Source organism: Aulostomus chinensis, chromosome 18 (assembly GCF_037954235.1).
Source record: "Aulostomus chinensis isolate RoL2024-O1b breed Wild chromosome 18, RoL_Achi_v1.0, whole genome shotgun sequence".
Lineage (NCBI taxonomy): Eukaryota > Metazoa > Chordata > Actinopteri > Syngnathiformes > Aulostomidae > Aulostomus > Aulostomus chinensis.
This window is the reverse complement of record NC_141337.1, coordinates 4,434,898-4,454,869: the sequence shown is the minus strand read 5'-3', so window position 1 is coordinate 4,454,869 and position 19,972 is coordinate 4,434,898. Positions and strand designations below refer to the sequence as shown.

Sequence of the window (19,972 nt, the reverse complement as noted above, 5' to 3'; positions counted from 1 at the left end):
ATGGTGAGACGTGCGTGTGAGGGAATTCGTAAAATTCCTCCCCGCAGCCAAACAGAGGCCACTATGCTCACCTCTACTCTTTATCAACATAGTAAACCTAACCACATGGAAAGCTCCACCCCTGAAAATCTAAGCCAATCACAGAGCCCGAAACCCTGTGCTGCATTTGATTTGTCAGATTGACCTTGAACTCAGCGAATAGCACAGCAGATGGGCGTGTCCAACGAGAGTTCGGTTGCACTGGATGTCGCTCATCAACTTTTACTATCGAACGGACGAGCCTTTCGCGGAGCTAGTTAGCCGGAATCATAAACATACACGTTTCTTTTTTTAAAAAACGTTTTGCTATTGTTGGGGTGTACATCCAGCTTTTATAATCCAGACTAGGGTCTGCAGACACTAAAACATCAACAAATTCCAGAAGTGACGCAGGGAACCATTTTTTGTAAGCTCCTGGTCGGGCTAGCCCAATAGCCAGGGAGACGGCGGAAAACTAGCTGGGATATGCTGCTAGGCTAACTGCCCAGGCGATCGGGGAAACCAGAGCAGGCGACGAGCTTGCAATCTACTGTCTATCTGACGATACTTTCGTTGACTACAAAAGACTCCCAGGTAGGTTTTCTAAAGCGTTAGTGCCCGTATGCATCAACGTAACTGCGCATTGCGCCGCGGACCCGCTCTCAACACACAGCATTCATCACCGATCTGCTGCGGGGATGTTAGCTGCAGCTCGCTGCCATAGTGTTAGCTTAACAGCTGATAAGCTAGCATATCTCCCCCAGCAAGCTTACAAGCTAAGCTAGCGTGCAACGGGAGCGAAGACGAACCTTGACACATTCTTATCAGAGGCGTTTGTTATTTCAATAACGGCCTGTGTTAAAGCTTAGTGTAAAGCACAAGGAAAAGGTTGTGCGACCGGATGGTGGTACAACTTCAGCAACGTTACTTAATCTGATATCAGCCATAACAAATCCTGTGTTTATGCTCCAGGAGAGAGCTGAAGTAGTTGTAAACAGAGCTCATCCAACCGACCAACATGCTGTTCCTTCAGCTTGCATTCTCTCAAATTTTTAGATACTGTAGAAACGAATACTGGCGGTTTAACAAAGATTTTATCCAGACGTTTTATTTTTCTTTTAAATGAAGTCATTTTTTGGAAGGGAGTTCGTGTGAACTGAGAGGGATGTCCTTGTTTACATCAACGCAGATTAGATAAAGTGAAGAATGCGTGGAGTTTATCTGTGGATGTTGTTTAGGAAGGAAATGAAAATATAATAGACTGTAATTCTTTAACCTTGTTGTATAAGGTTGATGAATACGTTTAGAACAGGTATTATTGGATTATGAGATCTGTTTGGGAACTGACATGTAACAACAATGCTTTGCATCTCCATCGCTGGCTCTTACATGACTATGAAGGAGCAAAGCCAAATAAAGAAAAAAGCAGAAAGCAAACTTTGTTAAAGCAAGTTACCAGCAAAATCCATCTATGAATATTGGCACATTTCCCCTTTTCATGAGTAAAGCAAAAGTGGGGAAGGTAGGTTTTACCATGACCTTTTTAATAAGCCAATAAGTGAAGCTGTTTTGTAGCCAAAAGTCTTGTGTATTGACTTGTGCGAGGGTAATCAAACTAAAGGGATGTTGTGTAATTTGCAGGCTCTGAGCCGTTGAGATGCGCAGGTCGGAGGTGACGGTGGACTGTTGTTGTCTTTATTGTGTTACTTTGACCCCTATGATTGCAGCATGCTGATGGTGGGAGGCGATGGACGGATGCACTAGAATGAGTGTGAAGGAGCTGTGTGAGACAGATGACCTGGCCACCAGTTTGGTGCTGGACCCTCTGCTGGGCTTCAGCACCCACAAAATGAACATCAGGTAACTTCTCAGTTTCAGTTTGTCAGTTTAAAAGGTCTTCATACTCAGGCCGGTCACAGTAATTCCTGTAACCATGCATCATACGGAACTCAGTCGTTTTGCTAATTGAGTTTAATCGCTGTGTGTTTTTCATATAAGAATCTCACTTATATTATTTGTGTAAATTGAAGTAAAGATTTACTTTTTTTTTTTTTTTAAATATATTCTTCAAATTTTATTCCGAGGACAATTTATTGTAAAGCTTTCTGTGTTTTTGTGACTGGCCTGATCATAATTATTTAGTATAATAAACAGTAAAGCGCATCATTAGTCACGTAATGATATTTAATTATTTCTTCTGGCTTTCTTTGGCTTTAATTTGTTCTGGCTGGTTATATTTATACCGGGACATGCGACGTAAAGGCAAAATGCGTCAAAATAGCTTTCTAAATGAAGTATTGTGGTGCTGCAGAGATACCTCAGCCTGCACAATGTGGCATTAGACAGATTTAATGTCATATATTTGTTTGGTACTGATTAATGTAGAAATCACACCATTTCAATTTCTTCGGCTTTTTAAAAAAAGATTTTTTAAATGTGAATAAAGACACAAGGATGGTGATTGTGAATGACATCACGATATCAGCCACAAATCGTGACAATCAGATGTTGTTTCGTTGAGGTAACGCTGACGCGGAAGCTTGCAAGCAGTCTGCTTTACGCTCCACGAGTAAGAAATATTTCAGAAGAAAAAAAATAGTTGAACTCTCTGAGTTGTTGCACGCCGTATTCTGCTCCATCATAACTTAAAACAGAATTAGATAAAACCAAAACATCCAAGCATCCAAAACCCAGATTCCAGGGAAGATATCGACAGAAATGATCTCCATTTGTTTGCATCATGGCGTGATCGATGCTACCGATGAGAGAGGCTGCTGGAGGCAACCTGAAAATGTTGACGATGACAACATGACGCTTTTGTTTGAAGATAATATGATTCATATGTAAATGAAATCAATTGTAAGATTTGATAGATGTAAATGAATAATTCATATTTTTCATATTAACATAATTGTGAGGATTGTTTATCCATCATCTATTTTACAGACGACTAATTTGGATATTTGTCGTGATGTTTCTGAGTGCATTAACTAGTAGAAGCCTCTAATTAGTAAGACAGCTAACGCTTAGAAAACCAAAAATCACCAGTCGTGTGGAGGTTAGTTGGCGGCTTCACTCAGTGACCTTTGCTGGGGGTGTGATCCATTATGATCTTCTAAGAAGCTCAACACACTCAGCGGTCTGTGAATGTGTCTGCTTTCTAACCTCTTGTTTTTTTTTTTTGCCTCTAGCCCCCCTCCGGAGGTCCGGCGCTGGGGTAACCTCAAGGAGACCCTGCTGCGCTTTCAGCGTACGCACGACTTCAACGCTACGTTTGAGGCTCTGACGGTGGGCGAGCTGGCCGGCGAGTACTTCAACGCCTTGGGAAGCCATCGACAGGAGCTGCTGAGACAACATGTGTGTTTACGCTCAGATATATGAATCAGTGTCATAATTTAAAGTTTGTTGAAACCGAATGTGTAACACAAGAAATGCATTCCGGCGTGTGCTCAGAGAGCTCCCTCGTTTAGTGTCCGTCAGCAGTTTTTATCAGGGTGAGGAGACGATCTAAACCATCTCTGATGTGTGCAGGTGTATCGCTACCTCAGTGCCTTCCTGTTGGATAGTGGTGTCAAGATAGAGTCCTGCGACAGATACTCCTCGGAGACCAACGGAGCAAAGATAACCTCCACAAGACACTGGTAATCTATTCCACTTCTGTTTGACAAAATAGAAGAAGAACTGCAGCCATTAGAGCAGGGAACTGAACTGATTTGTGTGTTTTGTTTTGTTTTTTGCAAACAAGTGAGGGGATTTGATGCTTGAATTGTGGCTCCACAGGTTCGCTGGAGAGCGAGTGGAGGTCCTACTGGGCTGCATAGCAGAGCTGAGCCCCGCTGACAGCGCCGTGCTGAGGGCGGGAGTCAATGACTTCAGTGTGATGTATTCGACACGCAAACGCTGCGCTCAGCTCTGGCTGGGGCCTGCAGCTTTCATCAACCACGGTGAGTTTGCATTCAGAGCGCCCGCGCATACACACACACACACACACAGATGTACCATGTGAATTTATTCTGAATATTGTCGCCTGTCATGTATATTTTGAAAGTCTGTGAGCCAAGTACAACACTGTAAAAACATTTGAACCCTCAGATTAGAAACAGTGACAGCTCTCCAAATGATTGACAGGTCATTAAATACAGGCACGCCACACAATAGCTTGTTCCTCTTGCATGATGACTATGGTTTTTCAGCTGATCATCTGATACACACCCACGATGCAGACCTTTCATGTTGAATCACACGTTGAGGTCATTCGTAATATTCTAGAGGTGACAGAAGGAGCTGATATTGCACGGGAGTCCCAGGTTAGACGCGTTCATTACATTGTAAAATAGTGGAAGAAAGGCTAGAGCCAATTTATACAAATTCAGCAGCCAAACTTTGTGGAATTGATCTGTTTTATTGTGTGGAATAGTTGTAAGCCGTGGGACCAGCTCAAGTACAATAAGAAAAGATTAAAAAGAAGCAAGTGAATTCGCTTGTGTGAGTTCCAAGGGTAAGGTGCAGTTTATTCCCAAAACACATTCATCATATTTTAATATCGCACCACAGAGGGACGTTGCTTTGATTGAGGGGAGGTGTTGAATGTTTGATGGGTCCTAACTTTTAGTCATTCCCCTCTCCATGCTCGTAGCAAGTGTCCAATAAAGGTGATATTCCCACACAATAAAACCTTAAACTGCCGAGTGCTTCTCTGAAGTCATAATTCCATTATGTGATCACTTTGTCAATGGAAGCCGTCACAGCAGACGAGCTCTCGCAGCTTGCTGATCACACCAAGAGTGTTGAGCTGGCGACTGAAATCAAACGCTGGGGGGAAAAGAAGGTTCCGTTAAATCAGAGTTGGTCTCTCCCTCCACGCCGGGGGCAGACAAGATCTTTTAATAATGTTTGAAGAGTTAATCAGCTTAGCCTTTGAGCCTTTGCAAAATGAATTGAATGCAAGTCAGCAACCACACGTTGAGTTCCTTTATTCATCACCCTGATTGAATTATTAACTGTTTGTCTCATCTATCTTTGTTTGTCCTTCTGGGTTGAAGACTGCAAACCAAACTGCAAGGTAAATATTCCTGACATTTATTTCATCACAGATTTCAGCAATTTGCCAAGTTAGGTGTAGTTAAAGGCTTCCTTCATGGCCAGACGAAGACGTCTCTAATGTCATAATTAAACTCCCCAACTCATCACCTGGCCTATCGTCTGCTGTTTGCCGTTGAATCCCGTGGGTAAATCTCTTTGTCTTGTGCTCTGTTTTGTTTTTTTTTTCTCCTCACCCGCCCAGTTTGTCCCCGGTGAGAAGAATGGCGCTTGTGTTGAAGTGATTCGACCCATCTCACCTGGGGAGGAGATCACTTGTTACTACGGTGCCAGTTTTTTTGGAGAAGGCAATGAAATGTGTGAATGCTGCACCTGCGAGAGGTGGGTCCATTATCTGACCGGATTTTTGTCTTTTATTGTAGCTGTAGATGGTTTTGTGTCAGATCCAGTCAAACGCGACCTCGTTCACGTTTCAATCAGATGATTTCCGCCTCTCTTCAGGAAAGGGGAAGGTCTCTTCAAACACAGGGGGAAACAACCTGAATGTGAAGAAACAAAGGACCCAGTGGGCCAAAAGTACCGCCTGCGAGAGAGATATCTTCGTCACCACAGAGAGAAGGGCCACCTCCCATCACGGCCGACAATACCAGGATTACACTCAGGTATCTTTAAAGGTAACCGGTTTAAGATTTCCTCTTAAATCAGTTACTCTTAGGCAAAGTTGCAAGTGAAGGTAATAACTATTGACTGTCCACTCTTTCTAATGGAGGACCTGCATTGCCGGCTTCCCCAGCTCTCTAATAATCCCCTAACATATTCATAGCACAATGCAGTTATACAGCGGTAATGTCGAGAATAACTGCTTGTAATTGTAGCATCTCGACAGTCCGCTCGTCGCTTGAGTGGCTGTTAAATGCGCCGTCAATTTGAAAGCCTCAAGGACAACAGATGATGCTCGCTCATCAGGGTCCGCTCAGCTCCAAGTGCGGACAGAACTTTCCTGACTCGTTGAAACCACAGCGCAGCACAGGCGGCCAGTTTCTGTTCCTTACTTTGGGCAGCTGGATTCCAGCACATGTCTGTTATACTACCTGATATGACAGGTAGGAAGTCCTGAGGTGAAGTGCAACCTGTCTGCTGATCTCAGAATATTAACTAGGATTCAGAACTTTGCCATGTTCAATATGAATTGTTGGAAATAGATATTTTATATGACATTTCCCTTGTTTTAGATGATCTGTCCTGACTGATATCTTTAGAGGCACGTAGTTCATGTTCATACTAACAGTGCTACATGCAAGAACCGATGTTAAAAAATCAGGAGGGAGGCCAGAACTTTAAATATGGTCTCAATTAGACCTGACACCAGATCAGCTAATGCAGTCAGTTAGCTCTTAATGAACGACTCTGTCTCACTCTTTAGAAACAGATGGGTGTTTAAACTAGCTTTTTAATTACTGTGAATGCAATCAGCCTGTTCAAATACATGAAGCATGATCTGCGCTGGTAATGGGCTTGTTATAGGACCTCTATAATATGGAGTCTACTGAACTGATAAATAATATTAAAACACTTCAATTTTCTTTTCTATTGCTTCAATGCTGAACACGTCGTCAGCACTGTACATCGCTCATCTCTGGTTATGTAACCACAGCGAGCCCAACGCTCATCCATGGAGGATTTGAGAACGATTAGGTGACACTTTCCTTGGAAGCAAAGACTTACAACACACACACACACACACACACGCACACACGGTTCAGAGTAAAATTCTTCTGTTAAATTTCTTTCAGTTTAACATTTTAGGGATGGATGATATTTGATTATTTAAAGATTATTAATATTTTTCAAGATCGATGTTTACAGATGACAATGATATATAATAACAAAAATATGTATGTGACATTTAGGTTTTGTGCATACTGAGAAAAGCATCTGAACATTTTGGATTTGAAAGCCCCCCCCCCCCCCCAAAAGCATTAAAAAAAAGCCTGTAATTACTAATTTTTGTTTGTTCGTCAGTGATGGTGGGCAAACGTGGTTCATCAGGCTGATGCTGATACTGATATAAAACTCGACCAAGTTTATGTTGAAAGAGGAGCCCTGTCAGCTGTTGCTAGCATGAACATGCTGCTAACTCATATGAGTCATAAGAACTGAAATAGTCTTTCCGTGGCTGTGAATTTCTCTCTGCATGTTCTTCAGTCGAATGATTGTAGTCAGTTAAGTTTTGTTAGAGTGGCAGCAATTTAGGCTTAAAATGCTATTTTGAAAAAAAGAAAAAGGAAGTCATTTTAGGCTTCACTCCTATTTTTTTTAGCATGTAAGAAAAATCTACATGCACAAAAATTGCCACCGCATTTGTCACATTGAAGTGATACTTCACTCCAAAAAACGAATTCTGCCTTTCGAGTGCTCACAAATGGATGTTTTGAGCTCATGAAAATGTTTTTTTTCAAGGCTGTTTCACTTCTTTGTGACTCCAGAACCAGTCGTGTATATTTAGTGGGGACCCTCACAACCAACTTACCAACAGTTCAGCTCCGAGCTGGAAGTGTTCTGGTTTGTTTTTGGCTCCTATTAAAGTGTATTCGTGGCTTTCTGGAGTCACAAGGAAGTAATGCAAGGAGGGGAAAATGACTTTGTGAGCTCCAGACATATATTTGGTTGTACTTGAGAAGCAAAATACACTTCTGGGGTGAAGAATCAATTTTACATGAAGGAACTACTTGTACATAACCATGAAGTTATAATGGCGTGGCAAGAAAAACTGGCCACCAAATTATTGGCGCCACCAGCCTCCTGCTGTACAAGCGGAGCAGCCTCGGGCAGCATTTGCTAGCAGCTGCTGCCCTCCCTGCTGTCAACCGTAACTGACCCCATGGCGTGTGGTTTGCAGGGACTAGTGATCCTCTTCTGCCCTCAATTTACTGGTGTTTCTACTAAACCTCTCTTGTGCCTGAGCTATTGCTTTGGTCATTTAGTGGGGCAGGAGCCTGCCTCTGTGTTCACAAAACCCGAAAGAGAGGCAGTCACCTTTGCCTTGCTTGCTGTGTACAGTCTCTGCAGAAGGCTCAAAATCTCCCCATTTATGTGCCTGCCTTCCTGCATGCTGCACTTCCATCTGGTAGACAGTAGCTTTTGTTGACGCTCGACAGTGTAAATGTGGCAAAGAAATAAATCTTCAATGATGATTAAAATTTGAAGTGTTAATAACTGTTTCATCCCTGCTGTTGTCCCACACCTGCTGGATTTGTAATAGAAGCCAACTTGGCATCATTAGATAGAAAATATATTAAGGGACCTATTAAGCGTTTCCTTGATTTATTGTAGGAGGAGAAATGGTTTTGTAAGAGCTGCCTGAATTCAATAGATTTTTTTTGTTTTTGTTTTCCATTCCCAGCCATCCCCTCTAGGAACTCCTTTACCCAGCAGATGAGGAGGAACGCACTGAAGAACAGAAAACTGAGTCAGACACAGAAGTGGAGACGAGAGAAGCACAGACGATCAGGAAAGCACCCGTTGAAATCCTCCAAAGCCAAGCAGCATCGGACACTTCCACTTTTATCTCAAGTTGTAATGAGGGACCTCAGAATCCGAGTACGACGCCACTCTGTGGATTTCTTGCTTACCTGCAAAGACCCAAAAAGCAAAGAAAGGGCCCTGCTGCAAGAACTGGAGGATGTTAAGCTGAGCGATAACATGTTGAGCAGTGATAAAGCGACTGGTGAGGTAAACCTAAAGCCTTTCACTCTTAATTCCTCCATGTCGGTTCATCAGAAGAATGGACGGGCTGGAGGCCTTAATGGGAAATCAGTCAAAGTGGTGAGTGGGCTGCCAGTTCAATTGAGGACCTCTTCAAGGACAAGAAGCATGGATCAGGCTGCACGTACACGTCAGACAGGGTCCAATAACACATCCAGCATTACAACTGTCGGCTCAGACAAAACCTGCCGTGCAATACAACAAGAGAAGGTGGAAAAAGCGAACACAGAAATTCAAAATAACTGCAACGTAGAATCCTGCATTAAAACTACAGCTCAGACTCCAGCTGCAGGAGGAACCGAGCACAAGAACACTTACGCGCCACCCCTGTTACAAGTTTTCCATAATGCCTCAGACAGCTCTAAGAAAGCTTGGGACAATCCACTGATATCAATGAAGCAATACCTTACAGTCAACCTAACAAGGCTATCGGTGCCACAAAGTGAAGAAGCAGAAAAGACCTCGGAGGAAAAGAAAGATGGAGTGGAGCTAAGAGGACGGACCAGGCACAGTCAGGGGCTTCGACCACGGGCCCCGACAGCTCTATCAGAGAAACCGGTGTCCAGAGCTCAGCAGAGGCAGGGAGGGGCGACCGAGAACTGCACTGCTGAAGGCAACAGAGGGGTGAGGGAAATGTTTTTCAAGGCTGTGGATAAAGTTAACTTGAGGAAGCGTCATGCAAGTGAGACAGTGAGGGATTTATCCCCCAGTGAGAAAAGGGAGCCAGACAAGGTTATTGAAATACAGACCATGTCAGGAGAAGGAATGGGTCACACAGAAAAGGAGCAGCAGGACACTGTAAAAGATAAAACTGAAGGACGGAGGGCGAAGAGAAATGCGGTTAGAGAATGTAAAACGAACAAGGCTGTGGAAGAAGAGAAGGAGTGTCAGATAGTGTCTAGTGAAAAAACGCTACAACAGAATAACATGCAGTGTGTTAAAAACAAGTTGGATGCATGTGAGGAAGACAGCGTTGTTAAACTTTCCAAACAAATGGTAACTAGTCTGAGTAAACAACTTGTTAACAGGCATGAAGAAGACATTGTCATAAAGCAGGCAAAAGTGTTGTTGTCTGATATTTTGAGAAAAGATAAATGCTTAGTAGATGAGAGATTACAAGGAGATATTTCTACCTCATCCCCCAAAAACATTTTTGAGCTTGAATCCCAAGAGACTGCAATAAATGGTGGCAGGTGCCATCGTTCAGCGCAGAACGGGATTACAGGAAGTCGAACGATGAGGCCTAGAGCAGCGAAAACAAAAACAGAAGATAAGCAAAACACCAAGGGACACCCGGGCAAGGAAGGTCCCGCTACACTTACGTCTGAATTGAGGGAAGATAGTGTGCAGCTTCAGTCGACACAGAGGCTTAACGACCCACCAGCCACCTGCCTCAACACTCTACCTCTTAAGTCTCCAATTACAGCAAAAGGCCTGACTAATCTGCATTCAGATGTCAGTCCGCAGGCACACATACAGTCCAACATACCTCTGAAGAAACGTACATTTCGTAGCTCTGTAGAAACAGAACAAGGTCTGAATTTTGCGACAGATCAAGCTTCTAAAGGAGTGATAAATTCGACCGCAGACACGAGACAAGCCCATGCCCAGTGTTCAAACGAGATGGGCAAGGTGGGAAGAGATACAAAAGGAAGATTTGCGAGGTTGCCCGCCAAAAGAATATCAAGACAGAACCACTTAAGCAGAATACTGCGCTCCAGAAGTCATGAAACTCAGCGAAGCCATCTATTTAGGAAAGTTCGGAAATGTAAAATAGAGAGGCAAGATGAAGATGAGGGTGACTCTGACAGCATTCAGAAGCTAGAGAATGATAAAGTGTTAGGGAACAAACAAGGTCTCGCTAATATCCCGAATCAGTCTGTAAAAGAAGGTGAGGTGGGAACATTTCCGTTTCAACAAACAAGTGATTCGGAGGAGACAAAGCCGGGTCTTAATTTTAAAATTCGTTTCAAGCGAAGGAGAGGGAAGGTTTGGGAGATGCAAAGTACAGGGGTTGAAAATTTGACGCTAAAAACAGAAAGTGACGAGTCAGAGCCGTGTGACCCGTTTAAGGCCATTATGGATTCTGTATCCATTTTAAACATGGAGATGCAGGCAGCTCAGGCTCACGTGCAGGCAAGTAAGAGGTCAAAGAGCCAACTGCATCGTTTGAAAAAAAGAGGTGAGCGGCTGTGTGGACGGCAAGGTGCCCCTGCAGATGGGAAATCAGAGAAGGGCCAAGACGTTGGAGATGTTGAAAATGCCATTAAATCTACAAATGAGAAAGTAGACCTCGATGGTGAGATTCCAGTAGGTGTTAAGACACTGCCAGAAAATAAAGAGACTGATCAAAGTCAGACTTGTTTAGCCGTACAGCAAGAAACAAAAATTGAAGATCGTTTTGTAAGAAACTGCTGCCTGTTTGAAAGTGAGTCGCAACAGAAACAGATGCCTGAAATAGACTCTAATGGTCTTCCATTACCAATAATCAAACTACGCAGGAAGGCAGAGGATATTTGGGAGGTGGACAGCAAGGACGAAGAGCTCAAACTGTCTGAACTTAAAGTAGAGCCCAGATTTATGAACGATATTAAAGGTCATGTTTTAGTGAAGCAAAAGAGAGGACTGCTTGATGTTGCCAAGCTCAAAGAGGAGTGCTCGTCCTCTCAGAGACTGAACAGCAACGCCGCCTTTCTGAAAGCAGAGCCACCACAGTTTTCTCTGTCCCTGTCACCGCTGTCTCTGTCTTCCCCTCTCAATGAAAATAAAACTGAAGTTATATCCGCAGCTGCTAATATGATCACTGAAAGGCTGGAGATGAACAGTGGAGGAAGGAAACAGCGGCACAAAATGGAGAGAGTGCACAAGTGTGGGCCTGTTGAAACGCCCACCACTTGCCTTAGTCACACTCTCCAACAAATTGACAACAGTCTCTCTCGGCTGTCTGAGGGATTGTGTTCATCTCAGACTTTGGAAAAAACAGCCCCCTGTTCTTCTAATTCCGTCATCCAGCCCCCGTCCCAGTCCCCTCCATTCACAAATGCAGATAACATGCTCTCCGGCGAACCCACCTTCACAAACTGCTGCGAAGATATTCTGGACTTTCAGTGTCTCAACTTTGAGGGTTATTATCAGCCACAGAACATACTCCCTTCTTCTCCATCAGATCTGTGTTCACTGGATCCCCCCACAGATCCTTTCAGCAGCCCCCTCTCCCATAGCCCCACTGACACATGGACCACTGAAACGCCATACCTCGGCCCACCCAGCCCAGGAAATAACTTCAGTAGTGAGGATCTACAGTTTTTTCCAAGTCTAATTTCTTCCAAAAGTGACTCAGTCTCTCTGGAATGTGAAGCGAAGGATACCTCCAAAGACAGAAACCCACCCAACACCAGTTACAGTTTCTCAGCTCTCTGCAACCCCGAGTTGACAGCGAAGGAACGAATTATGAGTAAAAATCTAGGATTAAGGCTGTCAAAAGAAGACTACAAAAGTCAGCCCTTCTCTATCGTTAACAAGCCACGAATGTTTGCCGCTACGTCATCTTCTGTTACATCACAATGTCCTGTTACTTTAGCCCAACCCACCATCAAGATGAGCGGCAGCCAGTCAAGACCCCAGTCTAACCTCAAAACCCAGGGGCCCTTCCATCGTATGACCATTCCCAGTAAATCCCAGTCTTTTTCTAGTTGTCCACCCAACACAGTGAGAGGCGTGTCCCAGAGTTGCTTGACTAAGTCCGTCCCGCCACCTCAAATGGCGAACAAATTCCTCTCTCCTCAACTCTTCACTGTGAAAAACCCCAATCCCCCTGAGAATCCTTTTAGCTTCCACGAGAAACCCTCCACAGTTATCCACAGGGTCCTAAAGTTTCAGGGGGGCAACCAGAGTCAGAACTTGTACAGTGCTCCTTGTAAAGACACTATGGCTGCTGGCAGCCCTATTGTCATGTCCAAAACTTTCAGCACCAAATCGGGTGCAATGGAGAAGTCGGAGCAAAGTGAGAAACTTGGCATTGACGGCCATCACAAAGGCAACATTGCTGTTCATGAATATGGAAAGGATGTTGGCTATCTTGGTTCCTCCAGTAGGTCCAGTTCTCATTTCAACAAACCCTCTTTTCCTCACCCTTTCAGTAAAAGCAAGATGTCATCTGACAAACACGACACTGGCGAAACCAATGCAATGTACAAAAACTTCTCAGCCCTGCCAAGACCCTTCTTCTTTCCTAGTAAAATGTCCGAAGGTTATTTGTCACCACAGGAGAAGAATTTGAAACACGATAAGTCCACTCCTCTGAGCTCAGACAAACACCAGCCGTGTTATACTCAACAGGATCCTTTTGATTTCAGCTTTGGCACGTCACTTTCGCCAATGCATCAGCACAACAGCCCTCAAGTGATCCACAGTACACCTCCTGGTACGCCGGCACCAGCAAATAAGAGCCAGTCATCAGCCTCGTTCCCTTACGGCCCTCAAGGTCCTCCCTATGTTCTAAACTTCAGCGGGGATCATTCGCTGACTCTGGGCCTTAGGGATGGGGCTGACGGTTACCCAGGTCTCGGTTCAACAAACTACACTTACCATTGCCTGATGGAACCTTCAGGTACCCAAGGGCGGTTGGTTCTGGAGCCCTGTGGATCCCAGCTGTCTAACACTCCCTCGTTTTCTTTGGGTGGCTTTTCAGGGCTCAAAAGTCAGGATGAGCATTGCAAGAAGGACATGCAACAGCAAAGCCAACCAGGGGACCACCCAGGACCGCCACACTATGGACCCGTTCCAACATCTCACTCGATGGGTGCCACCAAACCCAAGAGAGTGAGGTTAGTGGTGACAGATGGCACAGTAGATTTAGATCTCCAGTATTCGGATTGATTTGTACCGGCAGAAGCCCTTTGGATGCTGTTTTGTTTGAGTGGGAATAAACGGCATCTGCAAAGTGTTTTTGTAAACCCGTAGTTACTAGCCTACCAGTTATTTATCTCCTCTGCCTCATTGACCTTTTTCTAAATCTTTATTTTGATGAACTGTTAACGTATGAATTAATGACACAGTTTTATGTAAAGCTTCAGCCTACTGTATGATTTAAAAAAAGAAAAAAAAAAGAAGAAGAAGATATTACTACAATTTGCAGATATACCAAATTCCTAAAGAAAGCATTAAATATATTTGTGAGTTACCGGCCCCATTGAAAGCCCTCTTTACTGCACTGTAAAATAGCTGTATGAATTTTTCTATACATTGTACGGCAGTAGACACAGGAGCACCGTCACTGGTTGCTGGTACTTGTATCGGTGGGTTTTAAAAAGGCAGCTTTGTGCCTCAGTCTTTGATATGTTCTTGTGACTTTTTCAAAACCGCCTTCCCTTGTTTTTATACTCACTGTAATCTCTTTTCTCACTTTGAGTGTGTGTATGGTTGTGTGTGTGTGTGTGTGTGTGTGTGTGTGTGTGCGTGTGTGTGCGTGTGCGTGCAATTGTCAGGCAGGTCTATAGGGATCAAAGTAAGGTACCGTGTGTTGTTGTGACTGACTTGTGCGACGGTTGCTATGCCAGATTGATGGTTAGAGACTAGTACATACATGAACAGCTCATGCATGAACTGTGTACAGCGGAATGATCTCCAGACCTGAAACAATCTATATTCAAGGCCAACTCTACGTGTGCAGCTTTTAACAGCTGCTCTTTTTCATACTTGTAGATGAGTGAGTGCGAGGAAAAAAAAAAACATCCTGCAATATGATTTTTTTTGTTGTTGTTGTTTTCCCAGGCCAGTAACAAATTGAGGGATAGTGCAAAATACTATCTTTGCAATGGGAACAATCCCAATTTGTAGATTTAAATACAATTTTGTTCAAAACAAAACAAAACAAAACAAAAAAAAGTGACAATCTTTCCGAGGACTGTTTTGTCATGCATTTGGTCTATTTTTTCTAATGCTGATTATACAGAAGGACATGTTGTGTCACCCACATTGTTATTGTCTGCTGTTTTGTTGCCGATTAAGCTACACATTCACGGTTGTTTATATTGTAACCAGAGTTATTTGCTGTTCATGGTGGAAGTCACATGAACATTCCTCTCGCACCATGATGTATTCCATGTCGAACTCATTGACGTCATTCGACAGGAGTGTTCAGAGTGACTGCACAGCCTTACATTAGTACCATGAAAATGTACTGTCTTGATAAGGAATACCAATTATTTATTTTAATATCCTCATTGTTGAAATGGTGCTTTAATGTAATTTGTATTTCACATCGATTGTTGAAACTATTAAATGTTTATCATTTATTTAATGGGACAAACTATTGAACTGAATATTTTACATCAATTATTTAATTTCAGATCACTTGACAGCTTATCCAGTTCTTATTTTCAGTTGTTACAAGCAAAACTTTCTGTATATTTTTTCAAAATTGGCTGTTAGTTTTACTGAAAGTCTGCTGTAGAAATGTACAAATGTAGTCTATATCATTAAAGACACTTAATTCTTTTTTGTATTTTCTCTCATTGACTCCTTTTTATACCTTCACTCCTAATAAAATGTAATTTTGACAACAAGATTCATGATTGTCTAGATAATACGTAATAGTAAATAGTTTAAAATATTACATGCATTGCAGTATAAGTACATCTATATTAGGCATGGATTTAAAGGGAAAAAATAGACATTACAAAGAGAAAAACAAATATTGATGAAAAAATAAGCTGTTTTCAAGACCATCTGAGTGACTGGATGACTAGCTTGTTGATGGCTTAATGAGTTGATAGATTAACAGTTATTTTTAAATATATAATTAACAGTTTACATTGGATTTTATAATTTTCAGATGGCACCCTTTGACCCCTCAAACGCATAATTCTTTGGCTGGACATGTATGACTGCTCCAGGAAATAGAATGCAATAAACAGTTTCCATTCTTAAAAACTGTTTTATTTCACACAGCCATGTGGTAGCCCCAAGAAATCTTCTCAACCCATGTGTGGGTCCCAAACCCCAGGATGGGAACCACTGTTTCAGGGCAGCCAACAATTAGTTTTCTGTCGGTAATATTAGTCGCCGTTAACTGAGCTAACGGAAGTATCAGGGTACTGTTTGAGAGCTGATATACTCCTTAATATTAGAGCTATAGAGTAAGTTTGATACTTATATTGTAAAAAGAACAACTGCATAACTGAGACTAGGTAAACTTTGCTTTGAACTTGACAAATGACGGCTATGACAAGTTGATTAGTTTTCAAGGCTCCCTACTTCCGCTTTGGCGCCCTATAACAGCTCTGATTGGTTGACGTGCGTCACGCGATACGGAATGGCGGCGCCGAATGTTATCGGTGCGTGAACGGTGTTTTTAGCATCGAAAACGGATAAAGTCTCCCTGAAGACGTTATTTTTCGTCTTAGTTTTATTGTACAACGACTCCTAATTGTCTATGCAGTTCCAGGCTGGACTATAAAACTTGTGAGATGGACATATTGACTCTGGAGGACTGAAAAAGGGGCAGCACTCAGCCTCCCGGATCATTTTACTGTGAGTAAATCGGTTATTCCTTTACAAATTTTGGCTACAATGGATAACACGAGGGTCAGTTCGGGTGGTAACACGTCACTGCACACAGGAACTGTTATAAAGTTACTGCAGTTTGATTGGAAGCTTGTTACCTTACTCTACTACTGCCTAAAAGTAAGATAGTTACTACCCCCTACACTGCTGAACACACTTGTCTTTCAAGTTTTGTGCTTGTCGCCCATTTACACCCTCATATGAGCAGTAGAATAGCACTTTTTCTTCCATCTGCTCTTTTTTTGAATGTATTCTTTTGGTTATTTTCCTTCCTCTCTACCTGTCCTTTCATCCAACATCTCTCTTCTGTCCCCTCCTCTCTTCCATCATGTGACCCACTTCTGTGTTTCTTCCTGGCTCTCCCAAGCAGCCAAAGCAGTTCACGGTGATGCCAAGTATTACACTTTTCTCACAATGAGGCCCGGAAACGAGGGAGATTATCTGGTAGTGTTGAGAAAAATGCTACAGTGAAGGGAATGGAAAAACAAAAGTGTGACAAATATTGTAGCTGCCACAGTACAGAGGTACTCCAGCTGTGTGCCCCTTCATTCAGAGATGACTTCATTTTCGTAGCAGAAAATCATCAAAACCTGATTTCTCTAGTTTATTCTCCTTAATGTCTTGCTACTTTGCTCCACAGGAGAGACAGAGGTATTCGAATATTTTCCACCCTATTAACTAAACTGCTATTTTTCTACATTTTTTTCATTGACATGTCAAAACGTAAGTACATCACATTTCCTTTGAACCTTAACTATATTACTTGTGTATGTGTGCATTCACATGACTCCATGTTCAGCATGTTCAGGACTCCAGGGATTATCATCGGTGATGGGACATGAATGTAGCTGTAGGACTGCGAAATGGCTGACAGGTTGAGTTGCTGCATGATTGGAAAATGCTTGCATTACCAGTTCAGTGCTGATGATAATAACCTTTCACTTTTTTTAAGGGATCGCGTATACAACAAAACATGAAGCTCAATTAATGAGAGAAGATGATACATCAAATTGTATGAAACATCATAGCAATGAAATGGCTTCTTTAACAAAAAAATGCGCGCAGAAATGATCATTAAATTAAAATCTATTAACGTTTTCTTTGCTTCAGATTGTGCTGTCCATGCCGACTGAAACGATTAATCTATTTTCTAGATAGCAATTTTTTTTTCAATCCGTGATGGATGCATTGTTGCAGCTGATGTGGAACATTAAACATACCGATTTTGATCAGTTTAAAATGGTCTTGATTCGATCCCCAATGAAATATTAAGCCAAAAGAATAAAAGCCATGCACCAACATGAGCCGTTACATTAACATCCATCACACATCAACTGGGAAAGTGTCCTTGTAAAACATCGGTCTGCATAACAAATTTCTGCAGAATAAAAAAAAAAATACTTTTTTCAAAATGTTTAGCTGTTTCAGATCATCAAGCCTCATGTCAAGATTCTTGTACTACAAACAGCTAAAAAAAAAATAGCGAGCTGAGACTCAAAGCTATGAAAAACTGTTTTATTTTAATCTCCATATATCAATTCAGGGATTAAAAAAAAAAAACAGACTCACAATAGTTCAGTAAAATCCCCCTTCCCCCTCCCCGAGTGGCAATGTCGCCCCTGGCTTCATATAAATACACAAGTAAAGTCTGAACCCCTGAGAAAGAATCAGATGTGGTTTGCAAAGAGAGGAGAGAAAAAACACTGAGGAAAAGATGTTCTGCTGCACATCGTTCCTCCAATGGCAGGTAGCAGAGGCTGTAAATGACTGGCTGCTGGCTGAGATGTTCCTGTAAATTATGACTGTAACAAAGGCCTGCGTGTCTGACAGGGGAGCTGAATAAATATGTCAGCTACACCAGTGAGGATATTGCTCTTATCATTGTAATGGCTATCTTTCTTTATTAAGTCTGACTTTCTGCTGTTACAAGTCTCAGTCTTGTGTGTTGCTTTGATGAAGCACACCAATCCCTTTTAGCTGCTCGCTAACGCTCATCCAATTAATACTTTTGAGCCTGATGAGCAGAGCCTCCCTCTGATAAATACAGACCCAATCAGTCAAAGCGGTGATGCTGGCAGACGTGCACGAACCAATCAATGCAAACCTAATTTAGAGAAACCAATAGATCAGATGGTGTAATACTTTTAATATTGTGTGAGAAGGTTGCCTCCGCATGAGTCACTGACTGAACGAAGAGGTGGACAACCCCCGCTGTGTGAGGTGCCATTTCATTCAGTTTCAAAAAGCCTGGACCTAATGGATGCACTTTTAATGAGAAAAAAAAATACAGTGAAAGGTGGTGATATTTATACTTTTTAATGCCTCCAAGAGCTGAGATGTAGGGTCGGCCTGTCAGAGTAACCTTTTGAGCTGAAGCAAACAGCAGACCTGCACTACGATGACGTGACTGGCATTTGCTTCACTCGCGTTAATACTGTGAAACGTTTAGGTGCGATACTGCATTTGAAGTATTTAACAGAAATAGAATTTATGTCCGTAGCTACAAAGAATTGGAATCGTGTTTATAACTTCCGTTCCAGTTTATGATAAGATGCTGACAAAGTCATAGGAATAACTCATCATCAACCTTCAACTTCTTTCCAAACACGTCATATTCAGTTTGTGGTGCTTATGAGTGTTTGTTTATTAAGTTTATCGTAGAAGTCTTCTTTTTTAATTGTAAATGCTATCATGTTCTTATATTTTTATATTCTAGGATTCTGCAGAAAATATCTCTTTTCATCCCCAAAAAATCCTGTAGTCATTTGATCATCCAAATATCATCATTTTGTTAGGTTATTGCCATTAGATGTCGTAAAGTTATGATGTTTGTTTTTCTTTGCGGATCATAAACTCTGTCAACACTTGGTCACATGCTTGTTTTTTGGATACTCGTGGAGACCAAAGATTAACATCAGCAAAACAGAAGTTTACAAACACTTAGATTTTATCGTCCAGTATAATCCAAGTCATCTTCACACAGTTCAGTGCGCTCGTCTGAGTAACTAAACTAAAGCAGCTTGATACACTGTGGCACGGACATGACCAGCTGATGCCTCAGTCGTGATCCTGCCTCCCGGATCGTTCACTGGCCAGGACGTTACTAGCTGGAAGTTATGCTGCACATCTGTAAACATCTGGCATGGAGTTTAGCCAGTAAACAAAGCGGTAGACTGGATTTTACTGGTTGGGTGAGTTGAAAAACATGGTGGTTTTTAACGTCATCTTACTTGGAGACAAACGGCACTGAAAACAACACCACGACGGTCAGAGAGACCAGCAGAATCCAAATATGTTGGAAGACACATATTTCCATATCTAGGAGAGATTCAATGTATGTGGGTTAACGCAGCTCAGCCCCTTACATTCATGGCTGGAACAGCTGATACTGTGTCAGTGTTTGAGGTGCAGCTGTCAACATCAACTCTTACCTGACAGTTTTCCAGCTCGGAGTTTTTCTCCAGCTCGTGTTTTTTTTTTTTTTTCTTTCCGTAGCTTTGAGATCAAACTGGAATATCCACAACAGCATCTGATCAACCGAGTGTCAAAGATCTATTCGAACGTGACTGACTGGCTGTTGGCG

At 42.4% G+C, this 19,972-nt stretch overlaps 1 protein-coding gene across 2 annotated transcripts; it reads left to right on the top strand.

Annotated features, from left to right (window-relative positions):
• The first annotated feature begins 233 nt into the window (after nucleotides 1-233).
• Nucleotides 234-15,328, top strand: kmt5c (lysine methyltransferase 5C). 2 transcript variants are annotated; one of them, XM_086185319.1, is made up of 9 exons: nucleotides 234-612; nucleotides 1,746-1,878; nucleotides 3,210-3,375; nucleotides 3,550-3,659; nucleotides 3,799-3,962; nucleotides 5,061-5,080; nucleotides 5,303-5,439; nucleotides 5,560-5,720; nucleotides 8,462-15,328. In XM_086185319.1, the coding sequence occupies exons 2-9, from the start codon at nucleotides 1,766-1,768 to the stop codon at nucleotides 13,699-13,701; spliced, it is 6,111 nt and encodes a 2,036-aa protein (XP_086041445.1). In that variant the 5' UTR covers nucleotides 234-612; nucleotides 1,746-1,765; the 3' UTR covers nucleotides 13,702-15,328. The 2 variants fall into 2 exon arrangements, with proteins under 2 accessions (XP_086041445.1, XP_086041444.1); XM_086185318.1 differs by having other exon boundaries at nucleotides 5,560-5,732.
• The last annotated feature ends 4,644 nt before the right edge of the window (nucleotides 15,329-19,972 follow it).